This window comes from Hemiscyllium ocellatum, chromosome 20 (assembly GCF_020745735.1).
Source record: "Hemiscyllium ocellatum isolate sHemOce1 chromosome 20, sHemOce1.pat.X.cur, whole genome shotgun sequence".
Classification (NCBI taxonomy): Eukaryota; Metazoa; Chordata; class Chondrichthyes; order Orectolobiformes; family Hemiscylliidae; genus Hemiscyllium; species Hemiscyllium ocellatum.
This window is the reverse complement of record NC_083420.1, coordinates 49,568,130-49,593,012: the sequence shown is the minus strand read 5'-3', so window position 1 is coordinate 49,593,012 and position 24,883 is coordinate 49,568,130. Positions and strand designations below refer to the sequence as shown.

Genomic DNA, 24,883 nt, shown 5'->3' with positions numbered 1-24,883 from the left:
CCGCCAGTTGTCTAGATCTGGGAGATACTCCAGCGGCACTCTTGGGAATCCTGTCTATTTCCGGATCCATAATACAATTAAAGTCTCCCCCTATAATTGTATGACGGGCACCAAAGGCCATCAGTTTTGAAAAAGCTTCCGTTATGAATTTAAAGGGGTGTGCCGGGGGGCAGTATACATTTAAGATCCCATATTCCTCTCCATTTATGAGGGCTTTAATCAAAATATATCGTCCAGATTCGTCTTTTATCTGATTTAGAATTTTCAAAGGGAAGTTCTTCCGGACAAGGATAACGACTCCTCTGCTTTTTGAATTAAAAGAGGAAAAAAAGGCCTGATCAAATCCGCCCTGTCGTAATTTTAAGTGTTCTTTATCCGACAGGTGTGTCTCCTGTAGGAGAGCTATATCAACTCTCTCCTTCTTAAGATTTGATAATATTTTCTTCCTTTTAACTGGCGAATTACTCCCCCTGACATTCCAGGTGCACCACTTAACCGACTGTTCAGCCATAATCATCTGGACAGATCCGAGACCCCTCGGGAGGGGAAACCCTATCTAGAACATCCCGAGCATGGAGCATACAAGATTTACAAAAGTAAAGATTCTCTGATACACTCAAAACAATATAACAAAAAACTCTTTCTAAGTATAAAAAATATAAAACATTCCGAATTGGAGATTTTCTCCCTTATTCCCAGGGAGCGTCACTTCCTCTCCCACAGTCCATCTTACCCTCTTCCAACCAGTGCCCCACCCTTGACCCAGGTGTTCCTCAATAAAATGAGGAGAATTCAAATATAATATAAAGCTAGAGTTAACAGTGAACACCCCACCCCCACCCACACCTAAATATATTTGGGAATATTAATACCATATATAACTATAAGATTACAATCTCAACACGTAATACTTAAATATAATACCACAAAATAACAGGGGAAAGAAAAACAACCCCGCTCCTAAAAACAGAAGTAAAATAGAATAAGGTAACCACCTCCCCCCATCAACATTAACCAAACGCCCCAACATATATATATATATATATATATATATATACATACACACATAGGGGGAAAGATAAGAAAAGATGAAGGGATATAAACCAAAATAATGGGAAAGGCAGACCAGCGTCCACAATCTCTTACAGCTTATTTAAGAGAGTCCAAGAATTCCTTAGCCTTCTCCGGTGATCCGAAGTTATATATGGATCCTTCGTGGCTAAGGCGTAGCGTCGCTGGATATCGTAAGGAGTACTGGATATTTAAGTCCCTTAAACGCTTCTTCGCCTCATCGAATGCCTTCCTCTTTCGGACCAAAGCTGGGGAGAAGTCCTGGAACAGCATGATCCTGGATCCTTTGTGGGTCATAGCTTGGGGATCTTTTCCCAGATTCCCAGATTTCTTGAGGCTTCCAGGAGCATCTGCCTCTCCCTATAGCTCTGCAGCTGGAACAGGACCGGGCGTGGGCGCTGGGTTGAGCCGGGCCCACGTACTGTGACCCGGTAGGCCCATTCCACCCTTACCTGGCCTGATCCATTATGCAGATTTAAAAGTTGTGGCAGCCAATGCTCTAAGAATGCTGTCAGCTGGCCTCCCTCTTCCTGCTCGGGAAGGCCCAACAACCGAATATTTTTTCTACGACATCGATTTTCGAGGTCATCAATGTGGTTTTCTAGGTTCTGGACTCGATTCTCGAGAAAACGGATGTGGTCGGCTGTTGATTTTATCCCAGTCTCTGAGGCTGCGGCCTTCGACTCCACCTCTCTGACTCGGCACTCCAATTCCTGAATGTCTCTGCCCTGCTTCTGCAGCTCGGCTGATAGTGCTTCTCTGCTCTGCCGAGACTCATCGATAAAAGCATCAATCTTCGCCTCCCACCTGGCAAACATCTCTTCAAAGCTCATCTTCATTGGTAAATCTCCTGAAGTAGCTGAAGACACCTTTGTTGCAGCTGAAGAGGGAGAGGGTGGGGGAGGGGTCCCTGCTTTCTTAGAGCCGCCTGTTCCCTTCCCTTTACTCATTTTCCAGCTAGTATTAGACTATTTAAATGTACTAATAGGTAACTATTTAAGGTTAACAACTATTATAAATGGTTTAGTGAGTGTGGTGGGGGTGGATAGCCCACTTTTCCCAAGTTTTGGGTAGAGCACTGTGGACTCAGTCTTGCTGGGTCGCCGCCATCTTGGATCCCCCCTATTAATCAAGTTAATCAACCAATTGTATCTAAGTGTTGCTGTTGTTCAAATTCAAACATCTAGAAAGCGCTTTTCAAAGAATGGTGTCACAAATAGAGTCTTTAGCCAATTCTCTACCTGATGCTCTTTAAGTTTTCTGTGCAGTGTGGAATTCAGAGACTGCTCATCCTCCCACTTGGAGTTCAGGGAATTAATCTCCATTTCTTTTCTGCAAGAATCAAAAGAGGTGTAAAATTGCAGTGAAGGCTGCAACAGACGAAATAGGGGTCCAGAACAAAAAATAAGTGAAAACATGAAATCATGACTGGATTCAAACAGCTTCTGTAAGTTAATGATTAGAATTGTTTAGATGCCCACAAGATGGATTTTTCTTCTGACAATTCTTTCATTCCTCAATGCAGCTGACTGTGTTGCAGACTAAACAACTGTATGAATTATTAAAAACAAGAAATAATATTGTTGGCTATCAGGTCAGCAAATAGTTTACAAAAATATTAACTATTTCTGAGGTTTTGTTGAGATTTTTTTCTTGTTATTAATGTTGCTAGAGGAACATGTTTTTTACAATTACCACATTATCATTGCAGTCAAATATTCATCCATATTGTACAGCAGGAATTCACCAAGGTTCCATCAACTGCGCTTTCTAAACCGTCTTCTGTTTAGAGGGACAAGGGCAGCAGATATATGAGAACATCACTACCTCCATGTTGGCCTCCAAGCTACACACAATCCTAACTGGGATTAATAGTATGTCTGACACTAATAGGAAAATGTAAAAAGCCATAATTCTTGCTCAGACTGAGCTCAAGAAGGAAATTTCCCGAATTTGTTCCCTTCAAAGTAGTCAACACTCTATGTTTACAGAAAATACTTATGCAACAATTTGCATTTATATAGCACTCTCAGTTTGGCAAAGAATTCCAAGTCTCTTAACAGGAGCATGATCAATAAAAGTCAAACAGTGTAGTGCTGGAAAAGCACAGCCGGTCAAGCTGCATCCGAGGAGCAGGAGAGTCGATGTTTCAAGCATAAGCTGTTCATTAGTAATCCATTGATAGGCTCAAAACGTCAACTCTCCTGCTCCTTGGATGCTGCCTGACCGGCCGCGCTTTTCCAACACCACACGTTTTGACTCTGATCTCCAGCATCTGCAGTTCTCACTTTCTCCAACATGATCAAGAAAACTCTGATAGCAAGCTACAGAGGAGATATCACGATACTGGATCTATACATTGATTGAAAGCTGCAAACTAAGCCACCTACTTCTTGAGAACCTCCTCGAGATCAATCTTTGCTCTTTCCATCTCATTCAGATTTTCAATTGTCATCTTCAGGTCTCCCTCAGCCTTTCGCCGAGCTTTCTCTACCTCAGTCCTGATCTTCTTCTCCTGGCTCCAGTTATCCTCCAGCTGTTATATGTTTAAAAAATGGTCAAGTGTTTGACTACAATCATTTGCCCACACAACTGAATATGTTCCAAGTTAAAGACAGAGAGATGCATCAACATCACATTGTTTTGGGGGTGTTTCCCAACCGTGGGTAGAATCTGGTTGAGGTGTTGGGAGTCTCATCAGCCAGCTGGAGAGTCGCTGAGAGATCCATGTCGCCTCTGCAAGGGAAGACCCACTGTACCCCATGCACCAATCAGGCAGGGACAAGGCCATTAGCAGGGGCCTTCACCTGCATTTAAAACAACTAGGTTGAATAATCTACTAGGACAAAGCTGCTAGCCAGTCAGAGGCCTGCAGCTCTTACACTTGGTATCACCACAGACAAGGCTGTGTGTGCTGCCAGACGTGCACCCAGGAGTGGAGGGAGCTGAAGAGTGGGTTTACAGTTTGACCCATTGGCAGGCCATATCAACAGGTCTATCTGCAGCTGAGTTATTCCCAATGATGGTCTGAGGCTCTTAGGTGGTCCTTAATTAGCCATTAAGCATGTGAATTGGTGGCAGCACAAAAAAGTCGACCATGAGCTTTTCAGCCCCGTTGCTTAATTCCAGTGGAGATGAGGAGTTAGTAGGATTCCGGTGGAATCAGGTAAAATCAGAATACTTAGAATTGTATACATCCACATCAATGGGAACATGAATTGAAACTTTAAGGACCCTCAAAATGCACTCATGTGGCCAGTGGAGATGACAAGCTTGGACAACCATGGTCTAAGCAATCATACTTTTTTCAAATATCTTAACTGGCTACCTCTTGGATCTGGGAGTTGAGTTTTCCATTGGTCTTGGTGAGGTGATTGACTTTTTCTTCTTCAGACTGAAGATCATCTAATGTTTTCTGGAATAATAAATCGAGACAAAAATTATTATTTGATTGTTGATAATTCCAGTTACTTATGCTCTGATAAGAAACGTAAGTAGATAGATTTAGTAGAGATTTGTTTTATGCTTTCATAGCAAGTAGCAAGACTAGCATTTGTTGCTCATCTCCAACTGTTTCTTGAATGACAACAATCCATGGGTGTTGGGACACTCATCATGCTGTTAGTTATAAATCATGTTGTTATCACAGAGTTTAAAATGTGAATGTTCTTCAACCAAACAAAATCAGACAATAAATGGTGATGATGATGGCACCATTGTCATCATTAATATTCAGTTGATTCAATTATGTAGGAATTTGTGTTCTGTCACTTCTGTGAAAAGCATTGTCAGTTGCTGCATCCATCTAAGCAGATGTGTGTGAACATCATACTCTGATAACTCATTGAAAACCATCAGTCAGAACTAATGACAATCACACCAGTTTAGTGGTGATTTTAATTCTGAGATGAGGGTGTAATAATTTCACAAGTGTGGGCTCTATGAACTGCAGTCACTTAGCTTAATTCTGCAAAGTTGAGTATAGGAGTTTGGAGGTCATATTGTGGCTGCACAGGACATTGGTTAGGCCACTTTTTCAATACTGCATTCAGTTCTGATCTCACTGCTTTAGAAAAGACGGTATGAAACTTGAAAGGGTTCAGAAATGACTTACATGAATGTTGCCAGGATTGGAGGGTTTGAACTATAGGGAGAGTCTGAATAGGCTGGGGCTATTTTCCCTGGAGTATTAGTGGTTGAGGGAATATCTTCTGGAGGTTTATAAAATCATGAGGGGCATGGATAGGGTGAGTAGACCAATGTCTTTTCCCCATGGTAGGGGAGTCCAGAGTTTGAGGAAAGATTTAAAAAGCTCTTAAGAGGTAACTTTTTCATGCAGAGGGTGTGTGCATGTATGGAATGAGCTGCCAGAGGAGATGGTGGAGGCTGGGACAATTACCACATTTACAAGGCATCTGGATGGGTACCTTAAGGGTTGAGAGGGATATGGGCCAAATGCTGGCAAATCGGACTAGATTAGGTTGGGATTTCTGGTCGGCATGGATGAATCGGACCGAAGGGTCTGTTTCTGTTCTGTATGATTTGTGAAGTAACTGAACCATATTTCGCCATGAATTAAGTTCAAAGCAGTGACAATGCCTTGAACCTAGGAGACAGTAAATGGTTGTTAGCAATGGCAGGGGTTAGGGCTGAAGTTCTGCAGACTCCTACTGACCTGGTGAAGTTCATCCAAGGCTCTTTTCTCCTTTTGCAGCTTAGCGATGGTATCATCCCGCTGATTGAGGTCTTGTGTCAGCGAGCGCACCTTGTTATCGAGAGCCTGGTGGGGTTTAAGAAAAATTGATGATATTATTAAACTGCACAGGCAAATGTATGTGTATGTGAGCACATACACAATCCGCTGCTTAAGACTGGGGAATTTTCTTTGCAGGCATATTGTTTTAACTGGGCTTTGGTCCAGGTCAAGCACAGGAGCCCCCAAATTCTCAGTTGTCCCAACTGGGGTTAAAGCTGAAGACTCAATCAGCTCTGTTGTTTTGCTGCAATTGAGAGGTTACTGTGACTTCTCTGACCCTCATACTGTTTGAATCTGGTAAGCCTGAAGAGCTCATTGATAAGAAGCTGTTTAGTTCCAGTCTGCTTGTATAAGGTCATTTTAGTCTCTCAGTTCTATATCTATGGCAGGTCTATAACAGTATTATCTTTTGTCCCAGCTCTGTATGCCTCTCAGTGAGGCAAAATTTATGTAGTAACTTGAAAGATTGTCTTGAGGGTGTTAGGTGATGAGGAGACCCTGGTTTCTTAGCTGTCCAGAGTTCATGCACTACCCCTAGGAAAGATAAAATTTCCATGTTTCCTAGGAGGAACTCTTCTGTAAGTTATATAAATTCAGTGAAATTTCCATCTTGTTCCTTGCAAACCTGGAATGGTAGTGGGAAGGTGAAAACACCAGTTTAGCTGGATTCTCACCAAGTTTTGGACTTTGCTGAGCTGTCAGATTGGGATCTGGTTTATGTCTTAAGCTCCTGCCCAAAAGAGCTGATAGATCAGTGAGCACGTGCAGAGAGGAGTGAAGAAAGGTTCCTCCTCCTACACAAGTCCAGTGATAGCCTGGATGTTAATGAAACCCGAAAGGGGATCACTGGGGGGAAATAAGGTCTTAAATTAGTTGGAGATGGGTAGGCATTTATAAGTCACCACAGTTTAAATTATAGGTCTTCAGTTTTGCTTTATTTATTGCAAAGGAAATAATCAGGCAGGTAAATTTTCACAATACCTGCTTCTCTTTCTCAGTTTTTACAAGTGTTGTCTCCAGACCCTCGAGGTCCAGTTTCAGGTCAGACAATTCTGCCTCAAGCTTTCTCTTGTGATTTGCAAGGCTAATGCTGGAGTTCTCCTCCTCCTCAAGCCGTTCCTTCATATCTGAGATCTGATTTTCAAATTCCATCTTTGTCTTCATGAGTTGAGTCAGACGTTCTTCGAGATCAGCCATGTTTTCTTGTTCCTGCGGAAGAGGGTAAGGGAAATTAAGGTGATTTTCTGAGGATGGTTTTAAAGCCATTTGCTTAACGTGATAATGTCATTGAATTGTGCAGTCATTCTGTGTTTGTGTTGGTTGCTTGAAATAGTTTTTCAAAGAGGACCCAAATGTATGTTCTTCCTTTATAACCTGCAATTTGAAAGCTGCCATTGAGTCTGCTTCTGCAACCCCTTTCAAGCAGGACATTCCACATTTGAAAAGTTGCTGATTTAAAACTCTTCATCACTTTTAACAGAATACCTTTTAATAATTAATATATTGTCCTGTAACAGGACATGGAGTGAAAGTGTTCCTTCAGACATAGAAGAAATGTTTGTTAAATTGTATTCAGTGCTAAATTAGCAGTGTCAGTGCAACTCTGAATACTTGTTAAAATTAACAAGTACAATTAGTACTTTATTAATTAATTATGCATGTAGTTTTATTGTAATGCCTGCATTTTGTGTGTTTTATTTCTGAAATTAAACAGAATTGCAGATAGGTGAGGCCACATGGGAAGGTAGGCCAAGCAGGTCACTTGGCCTGGCTGATATTGTTGTAGGAGGAGAAAGTGAGGTCTGCAGATACTGGAGTATCAGAGCTGAAAATGTGTTGCTGGAAAAGCGCAGCAGGTCAGGCAGCATCCAACGAACAGGAAATTCGACGTTTCGGGCATAAGCCCTTCATCGGGATATTGTTGTAGCCTCAACTCTACTTTCCTGTTTGCCCATTGCACCCTTTACCCTCTCGCCTTTCAAAAATCTAATGCATCTTGAAATAAATTCAACGTCCCAACCTCCTGTGATTTCTGAGGGAGAGAATTCCACAAATTAACAATCACTCAGAGAAATGAATTTCTCCTTATTTCTATTTTAAAAGAGAGAGCTGTTATTTTACCCTGTCCCCTAAATCCAGTATCCTCTGGTATGTTTTCAGATTCTAACCCCGCTGGTATCCATTGTGATTGTACCCACCAGATACATTTGAATTACATTGCTGAGAAAAGGCTCATTTTATCAATGCCTTTTGTCTTGCACTCCTCAGGACATTTCACAAGAATACAAATTCAAGGGCAGAATTAACATTTACACTGCAAGAAAGGTGGCAATGGATTGGTTGACAAGTGGTTAATGCTTGCCAACTTAACAGCACACTCCTTTCATGCAGTATAAGTTTTTGATTTTTGACTTGAATTTTTATTCTTGTGCAAGATCCTGATGAGTGCAAGACAAAAATCTTTGACAAAGTATGTCTTTTTTCAGCAATACATATTCTGTATTACTAAACAATTACTGATTCCCGGTGGGGAAGGAGGACCACACAAAATCTTCAGTGCAAGTGAGACTCAGACTTGATAAGCAGAATAGGTCTATTCCATGGTAGTTGCAATATGACTCCTTCATTAGCTCTAAGATTATATTTAAGAGTATGCATAAATTACAAATAACTACGTTGACTTACCACTTCGAAACAACAACTGATAATAAGAATACATCCACCAAAATAAGTAAACTTTTGCAAAAAAAACTGTGTGCTATGATCTTATACTCCACAACCACCAGATGAGGGAGCAGCACTCCGAAAACTAGTGCTTCCAAATAAACCTGATGGGCTATAATCTGGTGTTGTGTGATTTTTAACTTTGTACACCCCAGTCCAACAGCAGCACCTCCAAGTCATGACCAAAATAAATTGTTAGCTCTTCCCAGAAATTTATATCCCGATGGGTGGAGCTTGTTTCATAATGATAGTTAAACCTTTCAAGTATTAATCATCTGACACAACATCTTTCACGAGAGAAAATATTCTCTCATCTAGACACTTCAGGATCTCAATTGTTCCAATAAGATTACCTTTATTCTTCTAAACTAATATGGGTACAGTCCCAAACTGTTCATTCTCTCTTCATAGCCATTCATTCCAGAAATGAGTCAAGTACATCTTCTCAAAAATACTTCTATATGACTGATGACTGTTTCCTTTATCAACCATGGTTCAATGGTTAGCATTGTTGCCTTCAAGTCTGAAGGCTATACCTCAGTGTTGAGAACCCGAATCTGTCACATCAGAGCAGGACTGAGGAGATGCAGCACTTTCCCTTTTAGTTGAGCCAAAAGTCAAAATAAAGTTAACACTATACAGATACTAAAGTAGAATCTAGTTTAGTTGCAGATTACTTACAGCCTGAACTTGCAGTAAGAGGTCATTCTTTTCCTGTGAGAGAGTTGCCGTCTTCTCCTCAAGTTCCTTGACGCGGTTAAGGAGATCATTGGTCTGTGCCATCGCAGCTCTCAGTTCTTCCTCTTTCTGCTTCATTTCATCCTCCTGACGGGCCACGTTCAACAAAGGCTTAACCTACAAACAAAAGGACATCATCAATATGATATCCAAAAATGTAGAAGGCAGGTTGTTTTCAAGAGATCATCTTTAATATAGCTAAACATCATCCAAAGAAAATAAATAGAATCAGTCTCGTTTTTAACAAATATTTCAAAGTATTTATGTTTAACAACAGAAGCGGGTACAACTACAACATTTAAAAGACATATATAAATATATGAATAGGAGAAAGTGAGGACTGTAGATGTTGGAGATCAGAGTTGAAGAGTGTGGTGCTGGAAAATCAGGCAGCATCCAAGGAGTAGGAGAATCAATATTTCATGCATAAATCCTTCATCATGAATGTATGAATAGGAAAGGTTTAGAGGGATATGGGCCAAATATAGGCAAATGGAACTGGTTCAGTTTAGGATACCTGGTTAGCATGGACGAGCCTGTCTGAAGGGTCTGTCCTGCGTTGCATGACTCTATATATAAAGTCCTTTATATGGAAGCTATCTACAAGAATGTAGAGGACTTGGACAAAGACATGAGCATGGAATCTGACCTGACCATTCAGTGCCCTACTGAGGAAGGACTGCACTAAGAGGTTCCATCCTTCAGATTAACACCAGAGGAGTTCTTCATCTCAGAAAGTATCACAACCTAAATTGATCTGATTGTCACTTGACAATAATCCACCTGCATTTCCAGCAGGGGTAACCAGTGACTGTTTGGGAGCAGTATCCTATATCCCTATCCTAAACCAGAGGCGTTCAAACAAATGACAGTATTCTTACTTCTGCCTTTCCTGACAGAAACTAGGCTTCCTTTCACTGAGAAATTAAATCTAATCTCTCCTGCTCAGGCTAAGAACATCAGAAGTCTGTTTAAGGTGAGAGGAGAAGGATTTAAGAAGGATGTGAGAGGCAATGTTTTTACATAGAGAGTGGTTCGTGTGCAGAGTGAACTTCCAAACAAAGTAGTGGATGCAGGTACAGTTACAACGTTTAAAAAGATATTTGTATAAGGACATGAATCAGAAAGTTGGAGGGACATGGGCCAAGCACAGGCAGGTGGGACTAGTTCAGTTTTGGACTCTGGTTGGCATGGACTGGTTGGACCGAATAGTCAACTGTATTTCCATGCTATATGGCTCTGTGACTCTTGTGACTCCTCACAATGGGATGATTAGATGGTAGAGAGTAGCATCGCTTTTGTAATAAATACCTTAGTGTAAAGCTTCCACCAGCCCCAATAACGTAGTTGCAGGAATTTGCGAACATTGCGCTGAATAACAATTAATGCCATTCTGAAAATGATAAGAGAGGAAGAAAGGTACATCTTAGCAACAGGTAAGAAACAGCCACCTCCTCTTTATTGATTCAATATCAACTTTTCATTATTTTTATTCAGTCATACATGACATTCATTTGTGTGTTAATCATCTGTGTGCCCACCCAAAATAAGCAAATGATGATGATGCTTGGGTTGTGAGCTGGGTGAAGTAGGCCAGACTGAAGTTGCTGTTCACCCTTAATTGGTTCCAGGAGGCTGGCCAGGAATTTCCGAGCTATGCTGTGCACTGTCGATATCACAGGTGTGTGTCTAGCACACATACATTTGAATGATGTGGCTTACACATGTAAATTTCGAATACATATACACATACAGTGCTACGTATAGCGTGCTTTGGAAGAAAACAGTGACTTTAGATCGATTGCTCTTAAAGTTTACTACCACTGGGCCTTTCCTCTCTCATGTTTGGGCCTGTTGTGGAAAAAGAATCGATGTAACAGATAATTATTATTGTGCTGCGTGACAACCAGGAACAAGGCAAATTAGATTCACCTGGGCCTTTCTATGTCATGTAATGATAGGTGCTTCTGTAGTTAACAGGCGATGGTGGCTTTGCGGTTACTGGATTAGTAATTCAGAGCCTCAGGTAAGTTCAAATCTCACCATGAGAGCTGGTAAATGAATTCAATTACTACATCTGGAATTGAAAACTAGTTGCTGTAATGGAGAGCACAAAATTGCCATGATTGTTGCAAACACCTGATTCCAGATTCACAGCAGTGTGACTGAATTTCTGATATAGCCCTGCAAGCCAATTAATTTAAGGGCATTGTGGGATGGACAACAGATTCTGGCCTTGCCAGCAATGCCCACATCCCCATCACAAAATAATTCAAAATATGGCTTCATGAGACACATTCCTTCAAGATTATTCACAATACGTCATAACTGTAGGATTCCTGCATGAAGTTCAACTGAATGTGGTGCCTCACCTTCTCTCCAGCATCTTTTTGAATTCTATGCGCATCAACAACCCACGGGAACGACACTGAATCATTGTCATAATCTTTGCCAGTCGTTCATCACGGAAGTCCTCTAGTTTAGCCAGAACACCAGCACGGAAGAATACCTGTGAAGTCCAAGTAAGAGATGTGAATCATGTAACAAACACTAATGGAAGATTTTGGTCTATCCCCATATCTAACACTGAGAAAACCTCAGCATTTCAACACAGCAGTCAGCACTAAAGCTCACTGCAATCTTTATTGAAGAAATACATTCTAAATTTCAGTGAATTCACACATTTCTTACCCTGTTTCTGATCTAATGTGAATTTGGGGTAAATTGATTTGGCAGAAGGCATCTGAGGTTGAAATGAACGGAGGAACAGAAGGATAACTTTCAACCTCTCAAGCTTGTTCCTCCAGGAAATGAGGTTATTGTTGATGTCTGTATTAACTTCACTTGCTACCCACAGTTCTATACAGTAATCTGTGGTTTCCTCACCAAACAAAATATTATCTGTCTCCGTTTTTCAATTTCCAAATGACTCTCAGCTTCAATAGCATTTTTGAGGAATGATTTCTGGATTTCCACTAAACTTCATATGAAGAAACATATCACCACCATTCAACCAAGCTGTAAGTTTAAGATTATATCCCCTTATATAGACAACTTGTACCGAAGGGTCTGTTTCCACACTGTTCAACTCCATGACTCTGTTGCAACTTGGACTGCTCCAGCAAAGAAAGCAGTTTCACATTATCTACGGCTTCAGTTCCTTTAAGCAAGCTCAATCTATGGCAGGAATTTAAACTTCCTATATTTTAGGATCAATGACAGAGTTACCAGAAAATCACTGGAAAACTTCTCAGGTAGTTATAATCAGTGCAGGGCAACCAAAGGGTGCTCAAAATAGCTATTGGATCTTAGGGCAAAGTGTTTTACCAAATGTTAGTATAAAATTAAATTAAATGCAGTGTGAAAATAGTCCTCACTCATACAAAAACCAAACTGCAAAACCCTCCTTTCTACAATGACCTTTGTGTAAATTTCGATTCAAGAGTGTTCTGTTTGAAGGACCATTACCTTTGTGTGTCCAATCTTGTACTCATTACTATCGAGACCAATGGAACCAAGCACCAATTCTGAAGCTTTCTTGTTGTCAACAAAACCCTTGGGGATGACATTAGGGTTCAAGATGTGATACCTAGGCAAAAGAAATAAATTGAATTATACAAACCTAATGCAAAACTGAAGATGTTATGTTTGCAGTTTTCGAACTTTTCTGGGTTTTTGTTAAATTAGACACAGAAATAGATTTTAAAACACAAAAACTCTGATGCACAGCCACTGACCTCATCCCTCTCCCTGGTCATTTTCAAAGTCTGAATCAGATTATTCACAACTCTGGCACCTTAAATGATTCAGAGCTGCACACAATCACTACATCACTAAGACAACCAATTTCTCCCTCTGTGATACTGTCTGTAATAGTTCATGCCTCAGCTCATCTGCAGTTGAAACCCTTATACATGTCAGTGGATTCAACCATATCATTTCTGGTTAATCTCCCGTTATTCTGTCTGTAAGTTTGAACTCAACAAGAATTCTGCTGGCTATTTCTCAATCTGTTCATCCATCATCTCTGGCCTTGCTGAGCTACAGGAGCTCTCAGTTTAACAGTGCCTCAATTTTAAAATTTTTATCCTTGTTTTGGAATCTCCCCCATAGCCTCGCTTCTCCTTCTCTCAATAAGCTCATCCAACCCTACAACTATGCGAGATCTCTGTACTATTCCAATTCTAATTTCTTGCATGTTTTGATTTTCAATGCTCTGCCATTGATAACTGATTTCAAATAAACTCTGGAATTCTTCTTCTGAAACCCTCTGCCTCCTCACCTCTCTCTCAGTCTTCATTTGAAAGCCAGTTAGTTGTTGAAGTTTTTGGTTATATGTCCTAACACTTCTTCTTCCTGTGCCCAATGTTATACTTGATCATGCTCATTTGAAGCACTTTGGGGCATTTTAAATCTCATGTGGGAGATAAAAGCAATGTCTTGATCCCTATACTATAATAAGTAGAAGGTGCCAATTTATCTTGGGCCTAATCCACACTGTGGGGATTCTATTCTCTGTAGGGATTCTGTTCTATTCTCTACCTTCTGTGAATAGAATTAGTTGTGTCAATATACCAAAAAGCCCTAAACAAGTAATGTTGGTCATGTGATTGCACGTAGGACGACTGGATAGACTTGCCTCTGTTTAAACTCAGGATATTGCAGTCTGTTGGGGAAACCCTTCCTGCAGATACGAATCCCCTCCAGCACACCATTACAGGCCAGCTGATGAAGGATCAGGCCAGCATCACACACACCTGGAACAAAATGCACACAATATGAATAACGGGACTTCATCTGGAGATGGACCAACATTTAGGAAAATCACTTCCCATTCACTTCTATTCCACAGAATTCCCAAGCCACAGTTAATCTTGAATAATGTGTAAATTGTTGCTCGGAGATGGAGACGGGTGCAAATGTAAAGTCCCTACAGCATGGAAGAAGGCCAGTCAGCCCAGTGAGTCCACACTGAACCTCTGAAGAGCATCCCACCCCCTTACCTTATCCCCAAAACTCCACATTTCTCATGCCTTGTCCACTTGGCCTGCACATCCCTGGGCACGATGGGGAATTTAGCATGGCCAATTCATTTAACCTGCACATCATTGGACTCTAGGAGTAAACTGGAGCACCCGGAAGAAACCCAAGCAGACATGAGGAGAATTCTGCCTGAGAATAGAAATGAACCTGGATCCCTGGTGCTGTGAGGCAACAGTGCTAAATATGGAGCGCACGGAATCAATGAGAAGGAGAACTCAAGGAGTCAATGAGACAGAAAGCATTGAAACAATAAAAGAGTAACTGGATAAAACATGAACAAGAAAGGAATAAGAGGATATATTAGTGTGGCTAGGATGAGAAGAAGTGAGAGAAGGTTTGTGCTGATTGCAAACCCTGGCACAGAGCATCTGAGCTGAATGGTTTAGTTCTGTGAAGTATATTATTGTAAATGGTCCATTTAGCTGAGCCAATGTCTAAATTTAGCTGCTTATGAGAAAAAGAAATGCTCTTCTGGATTGATCCTTTCTTCAACTGTATCCACACCCCCCTCACAAAGCAGCATGTTAGTGATGTTGTGGTTTTGTAGAAGATGGGACTCACCTGACTGTTTGTTTTCATTGGGCACAATGCATCGGACAAAGTGGGGAGCTGTGCTGCGCAGGGTGGTCATCAGCTTGTTCAACTGTTCCTGCGAGGTCAAGAAATGGCACCATAAAGATTTGCTGCAATTAAGTGAAATCAGGCAAGGCAAGAAACAGAACTGGAGAATTACACGGAGGTAAAGGCAATGACTAGTGTTTAAAATGTGAAGGAAAAGAAATGAGCAAACGGGGAGTCAAAAGGTGAGCAGCAAAGAGCAAAATGGAATGAAGACTAAATAATATTGAAGGAGGAAGAGAGAGAAGGTGACAGTGTTTTGTCTTGGGGAATCTGTGTGATGGTCTTACCCTGTAGAAGGCAGAAACTGTCTGGAAAGATGAGCCTTTCTTTTGCTTCTTAGTGGGAGCTGCAAAGAGATGGTTTGCTCAATTAAACAGTTGCCTTCAATAAAGAAGAAGCTTTCACAATTATAGAATCACAGAATCCCTACAGTGTGGAAACAGGCCATTCGGCCCATCGATTCCACAGCAACCCTCCGAAGAGCATCCCCCTCTGACCCAGTCCCCAACCCTATCCCTGTGACCCTGCATTCTCCATGGTTAATCCATTTAGCCCACACATCCCTGGACACGAAGGGCAGTTTAGATTAGCCAATCCACTGCATATCTTTGGAGTATGGGAAGAAACCGGAGCACCCAGAGGAATTCCACTCAAACATGGGGAGAATGTGCAAAGTCCACACAGACACTCACCCAAAGGTGGGATTGAACCCAGGCCCCATGAGGCAGAAGTGCTAACCACTGAGCCACTGTTCTATAAACAAGACAGAGCTCCATACTAATAAGTACCTCCATACACAAGCACAGATGGTATATCAGGTGTCTGGAATGCTTAAGTCTAGCTTAAATACTGTCTATAATTTCAGCTTTTGCGTTTCCCTTCCCCACTTTAGTCACTGGCTGTGCTTTTGTGAATGAGTGCCACTGCTTCTTTCACTTATTGTCAGAAAGCATTCAATGCTTCGGATTTACAAATTGAGTTTATATGGAGATTACAATTGAGAAAGACATATAAAGTTGCTTTATAGAGGCTCAATAAAAAATCTATCAGCACTGAAGCATTTCCCAAACTTAAAAAACGTATTTTGCACTTGTACTTGTACTACTCTCTTCTCAACACTTGATGGCACTGGTCTTCATCCTTTGCACACTTTCCGTGACTCACTCTACACATGTCCTTTTGTTTGCCATCACTCACTTGTCCCCTCCTCTTCTTTGAAGAGAACAGGTAGCAGAGCCTGGCTAGATTTCTGGAAAAGACCCACTACAGTTTCATTCAAGGGATCCTTGTTCTTTTCCAGCCAACCGTGAGTGTTGTAGCCAACCTAAGGAGGAGAAACAGCTGTTAACATATTGACACAAACAATAACCTTCACTGAAACTGGAAGTCCTGCAGGCAATTAAGGGCCACATTTGGTGGCAAAGTGTCTGAATGTCTGCAGTTTGAGGACTGGGAGAGTTTAGACCCTGAGCCTAATCTCTGTGGGCTCCAAATGGTCTTCTGTGTGAAATGAGTAGGAAATGGTACTGGCAGGTGGTTTTTCAGGGAAACTTGGGAGACTGAAGGTTTGAAAGAAATGGGCTTTACCACTGCCCAGCTAAAGAGTTTGAAAGGGCCTTCTGGTTGAGAGTAGGAGCAGTGCAAGGCGGGGGTAACCCTGGGGCAAGGAGAACACCATTGTTTTCATGCAGTGTCCAGGAGTGTAGGACTGTTCCTTCTGATCCACAAGCAACCCTAAAAAGAAAGACCAATGGTCATTTTTGGGCTTCCCCTTTTCCAGACCTTTCCAACAATTTGGTGGCTGTTTGGTCTGATTAAGGTTGAGACTAAGGGGAAAATAGTGGGATTGGCCCCCATGTAATTCACCTGAGGCATTTGAATTGTGATTTTTCACTGGGCCAGCAATATTAAAATTAAAATCTGATTTGGATAAATCCAGACCAATTGCTGTTAAAGATTTGAGAACTGCAACTTAAGTCATGACAAATCAGCATCAGTGTTCTGAGTCGACTATTAAATTAGTTGAGACAATAAATATGTTTCTATTTGTTATTAATTAATATAAGATCTGGAATATTGGTACAAGGAACGCACGGGAATAAGTGACGATTCACAAGAGATGGGCTTTACCACTGCACAGCTAAAGGTTTCGAAAGGGCCTTCTGGTTGGGAGTAGGAGCATGCAAGGCGGGGGTAACCATGGGACAAGGAGAACACCACTGTTTTCATGCAGTGTCCAGGAGTGTAGGACTGTTCCTTCTGATCCACAAGCAACCCTAAAAAGAAAGACCAATGGTCATTGCACTTGGTATCATCGTGATTAACAGCTTCTTGTGTCAGGGTTGGAAAATGTCCAGTCCCTGGTCAAGAATGTCTTTATTGTAGAATTTTCTTTAACCAGGTTTAATGAGGTTTAACAAACTTTGTGCAATACCTGGATTTATCTAAAGCATGGATGCGGCAGGAATAATTTTCTATTCTGTAAATGACCAGTTCCTCACATGCAGTTGTGACTGAGGTGGGTGCCTGTGAATACTCAGTGGCTGGGATTGTGAACTGAGCTGTGATTGAATCACTTTGCCCTACGTTATTTTCCAACTCACTGAGGAGCAGATTCACAATCAGCTTGCTTCCCAGCCATCAGTTCCAGCTATCAGTTCCCTTTGTAACCAAAACCATCCCACCGCCACCAAAAATAATGGGTGTGGTGTGCATCTTGTCGGGTACAGGTGTCTGGGAGAGGAGCAGGGGTATTGGAAACTGGGGTAAGAGGTGACGGTCAGCAGCCCTCCCTTTGCACTATATCCAGTCCCTCAATCATTCGCAAATCATCCACCCCCTGAAAACTGACAGCCTTTCTGAACTGGTTACCCAGTTGGTTGGCCAAGTGTTTCTCATCTCTGAAAATGTGTTGCTGGAAAAGCGCAGCAGGTCAGGCAGCATCCAAGGAACAGGAAATTCGACATTTCGGGCATAAGCCCTTCATCGAGCACAAGCCCTCCTGATGAAGGGCTTATGCCCGAAATGTCGAATTTCCTGTTCCTTGGATGCTGCCTGACCTGCTGCGCTTTTCCAGCAACACATTTTCAGCTCTGATACTCCAGCATCTGCAGACCTCACTTTCTCCTCAAGTGTTTCTCATCCCAGCTTGAACTGAAATAATGGCAGCCCAGAAAGGACGAGACCCTCAAGTAATCATCAATTGACCACTGAAGGGTTTCAATCAGTGACGGGTGTAGAAATGTGGAAGTGGGCTTTAGAACCCAGACATTCGTTCATAAAAAAAGGGCGGATTCTGGTCCTCCACCAACATTGCCTAATTATATTCAATTCCTCCCTCTCGGCTCACTGTCTCTGGACCCATATCCTTTTTGGAATTTCAGATGAGTGTCTGCACTTCCTGAAGTGCCTAATGCTTACCGTGCCAGCATAGTGAATAATCTCAAAGGTGGCTTGAGATTTGCCTTTGCCGCCTTTCGGTTTCAGGAAATTATTGGACTTGCCCAAATGGTTGTCGTACAAGGCAGCCTTGAAGGTGTCATCGGTGGCCTTGGGGAAAACACATTGCTCTTCTAGGATGGAGAAAATGCCCATGGGCTGGAAACAAACAGCAGAAACAATATCACTGTAATAAATTGAAAATGTGCCTTCACTATCAATCTAACATATTAGTGACAGCAGTAATATAAAGATTGCTTGTGCCATCTGAATCAAACTCTGAATAGGGATAAGATGACAAGCAAAAGCTACCTCTAGTTTGCTGCTAGTTGGAAATCTTATTCAAAAAGGTGAAGCTGTTATGAGATTTGTTAAATGGCAAATGCCTCAATAGTGAGGGAAAGCATGCTCCTTCTGGGTCGTAACTCCTGTTCTCCCTAACCAAAACTTTACTGTTTTCTTTCAGATTTCCAACATCGAACAATCACAATTTACATTGATATAATACCTTTCATGTCATGAAACATCCCAAAACACTTCAGCAGACCATTATAAAACAAACACAACCCCAAGCTGCATTGGGTGATGTAATATGATTTTTCTTTTGATGGGCTTTTGTAATTTTTTTTACAGATTTACCTTTTCCAGCAGCTCAATACAAGCTTGTAGATCCATACCAAAGTCAATAAACTCCCAATGAATCCCTTCTTTCTTATATTCTTCCTGTTCCAGGACGAACATGTGGTGATTGAAAAACTGTTGCAGTTTCTCATTGGTGAAGTTGATGCAAAGTTGCTCAAAGCTATTGAACTGTGAAAGGATAAGAATGGTAGAGATTGAGAATGAGATTCCTTTCCTAATCCTACGGCTGGTCTCTAATTCAGTGGCAGATTAAGCAATAATTCTCACAGCTAGAATGAACGTCCCACATAGTTAGAATGCAAAGTTTACTTAGAATTGTTAAAAAATTGAAAATAATTTTTAAAAAAAGTCTTTTATCTATCAATCCCTCATCTTTTCAAAGCCCAAATTGTCAAATATTACTTTATCATCCACAAGAATTTTATAAATTGCATATTTATGGGATTCTTTACCTCAAAGATCTCAAAGCCAGCAATATCCAGCACTCCAATGAAGTACTGACGCTGTAACTTCGTGTCCAAGGTCTTGTTAATTCTTGCAACCATCCACTTGAACATTTTGTCATAAACAGCCTTTGCCAGGGCTCCAATCGCATTGTAGCACTGGGAAAACACAAAGTTATAACCCCATTTCAACAAAATCATTCTTGTCGTCATGACTACTGTTCTGAGGTTCAAGATGATGTGTGAGTGGTTTCTCAGGCAGGAATAGCTGAGATGAGAAACTAATGGAGTTTATTTAACTGTAACTCCAGTTTACAACTTACAACAACACAAGTTACAACTAAAGAGAACCTTCTTCTTGTGTGAGCCAAGGCTACAGCATGCACAAGGAATTTGACAACTCTAACTTGTGACCCATGCTCCCTCTGGTCAAACTCTTTGTTCACGCTGTAGCCTTGGCTCACACAAGAAGAAGGTTCTCTTTAGTGAAGTACTGGGGATGGTTTAGGGTCTGTAAGCTGTGACCTTACAGGGGTGAAAGCCCTTTGGTGTGAAAAAATTGCAAAAGTGGGCAACATTGTACAGATCTTCAAAATAGCAAAAACGCTTGAAGAGTATAGGATGAAAATGAAATTCAATATCAGTGCTTACTTGGTCTATATTTTGACTCTTCTGCACAAACTCATTGCCGACCTTTACTCTTGGCCTGGTGATGCCCTTCTGTAGTTCACCCGAATTGAGAGACATCAAATGTGCGACTTTGTCAGCCACTGGAAATGCGAAAGTGGAGTGAAAATCACATGAAAACAATAGAAACAGCTTTATTCATATGGGTTTGAATTTTGAACAGTTTACATTTCCCCTTTAAAGCTGATTGAATTAAAGTAATGACTGAAATCCAGTGCAAAACAGCAAGAGGTCTATTTACAGCCATGATGTTGGACTGAGGTGGGCAAACTTAAAATGGAATTCTGGTTCCCAGAACTGGGATTTACATATTAATGAACTAAAACCTGCAACCCATTCTAAAAGATGAAAGACTTAACAACAATCTAAGTTTGTTCAACATATCGTTTCAATAGCATGACACTGTAATCTTTAGCTATAAATTCTATGTCTTATGATCCTGCTCCACAGCTACCTGATGATGCAGCAGCACTCCAAAAGCTAGTACTTCTAAATAAACCTGTTGGACTAAAAACTGGTGTTGTGTGATTTTTAATTTCTGTTAACAGGTAACAATGGTGGCACAGTGGTTAGCACTGCTGCCTCAAAGCGCCAAGGATCCAGGTTTGATCCCAGCCTTGGGTAACTGTGTGGAGTTTGCACGTTCTCCTCATGTCCGTGTGGGTCCCCTCCAGTTGCTCTGGCTTTCTCCCACATTCCAATGATGTGCAGGTCAGGTGAATTATCCATAGTGTTAGGTACATAAGTCAGAGGGAAATGGGTCTGGGTGGGTTACTCTTCGGAAGGTCAGTGTAGACTAGTTGGGCCGAAGGGCCTGTTTCCACACTGCAGGGAATCTTGAAAAAAATTCATTTTGAAGTGGTACTGTAGAAACCACATGTTAGGTTTGTATGAACACAAACTGTTGTATAAACACATTAGGTTACAAAGATTTTGAAGCCAATTTTGTGCCACAGAATTGACAACGTTGAATCAGGAGCCCATTATATATGAGGGACAGGAAAGTCAACTCTGGTTCCTGTTACTGATTGATCTTCAATGACCCCTGTGGAAAATCACTTCCAACAGAAAAAAAAGGGAATGATGCACAACGGTTGGTGATTTCCTACCGCCTAAAGTAAAAATTTTTCTAAAATTATTTTGGGATTAGGTGTTTTTCAAATGTACTTTATCTTAGTGTATTTGTTCTTGTTATCATGATAGCTCAGAATCCCAGAATGTTACAGACATTTTTAGCCCTTACTTCCAATTTTTTTTAAAAAGAAGAAAGGACAGTCACAGAGACAAAATGACTGGAGGTGTGAATTCAGTTGTTTGCTGGTAAACATTCTGTTTGGGATCAATGAAATCTAAAGTGTCTAAGGATTGGACAGTGCTACCCTGTAACAACAAAGATAATGTGGGCTGACAACACCCTGCTCAACAGCAAACCATGCGCTCCCTGTGGACTGTGTCCCAAACTGCAGGCACTATGAAGAAAACATAAGCATAACAGTTAAAAAGCCAGTTTAAACTCATTTGGGCCATACTAGTGTGACTTTATTCTTTTGCATGTATGAGCCTGGGTTTGAATGTTCACATGTTGAAGAACCATCCCCCAGATATGTTGTTGAACAGAAAGATCTCCCAACCTTTTTACACAGACAGTGGTTTGTGTGTCGAGTAAGTTCATCCTTCTTCACAAGGACATTAAATGTTTGGGGTATCCCATCTGGAACTGTAACAAATTTGGGAACCTTGCCCAGGGTCTGGTCAGCACATTATAAACTACTTACACTACCAACTGGTCAATCACTGCCTCCATTGGGAAGTAACTATAACAGCAGGGTGTGCAGTCTGGATGGTGCATTTTTGGATGCTGTTTGCATTTGATTTGTTGGGAACTTTCCATTCATGTTATATTCAGTTATAGAGTCATCGGGTCATACAGCATGGACGAAGACTCTTTGGTCTAACCAGTCCACGCCAAACATAATTCTAAATTAAACTAATTCCACCTACCTGTGCTCGACCCATTTCCCTCCAAACCTTTCTTAGTCATATTTTTGTCCAAATGTCTTGTAAGCATGATAACCATACCTGCATCCACCACTTCCTCTGAAAGTTTATTCTACACACAAACCAGTGTCTGTGTAAAAAGGTTGCTCCTAATGTATGTTTCAAACCTTTTGCTTCTCTCCTTACAAAATATACCCCCTAATCTTGAAATTCCCCAATCTGGGGGAAAGAAACTTGCCATTCACTTTATATATATCCCTCATCATTCCATAAACCTCTATAAGGTCACCGATCAGCCTCCTATGTGTCAGTGAAAAGGTCCCAGTCTATCCAGCCTCCCCTGATCACTCAAACCTTCTATTCCTGGCAACATCCTGGTAAATCTTTTCTGAACCCTCTTCAGTTTAATAATATCCTTCCCATAGCAGGACAACCAAAACTGGACACAGTGCTCCAGACGAAGCCTCACCAACGACCTCTACAACCTCAATATGACATCCCAAGTCCTATACTCAAGGGTCTGAGCAATGAGAGCAATATGCTAAATGCCTTCTTAACCATCCCATCTTTATGTGATGCAAACTTCAAAGAATTATGGACCTGAACCCCTAGGTCTCTCTGTTCCACATCACTACCGAAGGCCCTACTTTTATTCATATGAGTCTTGTCTTTGTTTGTTTTACCCAAAATGCAATACCTCACATTTATCCAAATTAAACTCCATCTGCCAGTTTTTAGCCCATTGGACCAATTGATCAATATCTGCTTGTAATCTGAGATAACTTTCGTTATTTTCCACAAGTGGAGAGTATTCTGTCACACTCCTGACCTGTGCTTTGGAAGAGCTGGACAGACTTTGGGCAGTTAGGAGGTTGTTGCGTGTGATTGTGAAACTGAAATTTAAAGTAGGAATTGTACCTTCAGGTGTGTCAACTTCTGCCTGTTCCTCTCTTGGTTTCTGCTTGAACTTCATGTTACCAAAATGCATAATGGCTCCAGTTAATTTGTAGACATTGAGCTTTTCTTCAGCACTGAAGCCCAGTACATCAAAGGCGACCTGGTGATTAAACATTGATTGCGATTTTAGTTGATTGTTTTGTGTGCTGTCTAATCTTAACTTAGAAAGATAAAAAGATTATCAAAACAAAAGCAATTCTGATCTAAAAAACAGAATTATTAGACTGTCTTTTACAATGTTAGGAGTAGTATTTGACCTAAAGAAATCCAGATTTTGCCAAATTAAAATGGACCTCAACACTGATTTCATACCTCTACTATTTGCCTCTTGCCCAGTTTGCTGTTTGGACTTCATTAATGCTTCAGGGGAATCTTACACTGAGCTCTTTACAATCAATAGGAGAGGGAGTCAGAAAGCAAGAGATTACAGTCTAGTTAGCTTAACATTCGTCATAGAAAAAATATTAGAAGGTGTTATAGCAAGACACTTCAGTAAGTTCAAGGTAATCAGGAAGAGTCAACATGATTTTGTGAAAAGAAAATTGAAGCATTGGAACTCTTTGAGGAATAAATAACTGTGATAGATGTAAGAAAATGATTGGATGTACTGCACTTAAATCTCGAGAAGGCATTTCTCAAGTGTGATTTCAAAGGCTATTGCAGGAAGTAAAACCTCTTGGTGTTGAGGGTAGCATTTGGCATGGATAGACTGGGTAACAGAAAGCAGAGAGTAGGCATAAAAGGATCATTTTCCGGTTGGTGGGATGTAACAAGTCGTGTGCCACAGGGATTGCTGCTGGGATCTCAAATGTTCACAATTAATGTAAATAGCATTTAAAAGGCATCTGGACGGGTATATGAGTAGAAAGAGTTTAGAGGGATATGGGCCAAGTGCTGGTAAACAGGATTGGATTGGGTTGGGATATCTGGTTAGCATGGACAAGTTGGACCGAAGGGTCTGTTTCAATGCTGCACACCTCTATGACTATGACTAACTTGGATGAAGGGAAGAGAGATACAATTACCAAATTTGCCACTGACATAAAGATAGATAGGAAAATTAGCTCTGAAGAGGTCAGAAGGAAGTCACATAAAAAGTATTGTTAGATTAAGTGAGTTGGCAAAGATCTGGCAAGTGAAGTATTTTGTGGAAAAATGTGAAACTGTCCATTTTGATAGGAAGAATGAAAAAGAAAAATATTATTGAAAGAGATTACAGAGCTCTAAGCTGCAGAGGGATCTGAGTGCCCTAGTGCATGAAGGTGTGCAGTTACAGCAAGGATGGAAAGCAGGAAAGCTAATAGAATGTCATAACTTATTGCAAGAGGAATTGAAGACCAAAGTTATGCGTCAGTTATACAAGGTATGGTGAGACCAGATTTGGAGTACAATATAATAAATTGGTAAGCTCGTAAAAGTGTTGAAAGCAGTTCAGAGTTTGATTGCCTAATATCTAGAATTGGTGGGCAGTTGCAAGTGACTTGACTGAGGGGTCCTGACAGGGTGGATGTAGAGATTATATTTCCTCAATGGGAGAACCTAGAATTAGAGATCACTGTTTAAAAAATGAGGGATCTTCTATTTAAAACAGAGATGGGATGAGCATTTTTCTCATGGGCTTTTGGAACTCTCTTCCCAAAAGGTAGGGAGGCAAAGCAAATTGTTTTATAGCAGAGGTGGCCAGATTCTTGGTAAAATGGGAGGTAAAAGGTTACTGAAGTAAGCAGGAATGTGAGTTTGAGGATCCAGTTAAATCAGCCATGAT

General features: G+C 41.0%; 1 protein-coding gene across 1 annotated transcript in view; it reads right to left on the bottom strand.

Annotated features, from left to right (window-relative positions):
- Nucleotides 1-24,883, bottom strand: part of LOC132825504 (myosin-16-like) — a 74,205-nt gene that overhangs the window by 30,480 nt on the left and 18,842 nt on the right. Inside the window, exons 10-27 of the mRNA XM_060840839.1 lie at nucleotides 23,080-23,218; nucleotides 20,128-20,246; nucleotides 19,486-19,635; nucleotides 19,031-19,201; nucleotides 18,374-18,550; nucleotides 16,151-16,277; nucleotides 15,241-15,299; nucleotides 14,894-14,981; nucleotides 13,929-14,046; nucleotides 12,758-12,878; nucleotides 11,662-11,798; nucleotides 10,601-10,682; nucleotides 9,233-9,406; nucleotides 6,809-7,036; nucleotides 5,747-5,851; nucleotides 4,400-4,486; nucleotides 3,462-3,607; nucleotides 2,313-2,403 (exon numbers count right to left, since the gene is read on the bottom strand). Of these exons, the coding sequence (XP_060696822.1) occupies nucleotides 2,313-2,403; nucleotides 3,462-3,607; nucleotides 4,400-4,486; nucleotides 5,747-5,851; nucleotides 6,809-7,036; nucleotides 9,233-9,406; nucleotides 10,601-10,682; nucleotides 11,662-11,798; nucleotides 12,758-12,878; nucleotides 13,929-14,046; nucleotides 14,894-14,981; nucleotides 15,241-15,299; nucleotides 16,151-16,277; nucleotides 18,374-18,550; nucleotides 19,031-19,201; nucleotides 19,486-19,635; nucleotides 20,128-20,246; nucleotides 23,080-23,218 (2,319 nt within the window). The remainder of the gene's footprint in view (nucleotides 1-2,312; nucleotides 2,404-3,461; nucleotides 3,608-4,399; nucleotides 4,487-5,746; nucleotides 5,852-6,808; nucleotides 7,037-9,232; nucleotides 9,407-10,600; nucleotides 10,683-11,661; nucleotides 11,799-12,757; nucleotides 12,879-13,928; nucleotides 14,047-14,893; nucleotides 14,982-15,240; nucleotides 15,300-16,150; nucleotides 16,278-18,373; nucleotides 18,551-19,030; nucleotides 19,202-19,485; nucleotides 19,636-20,127; nucleotides 20,247-23,079; nucleotides 23,219-24,883) is intronic.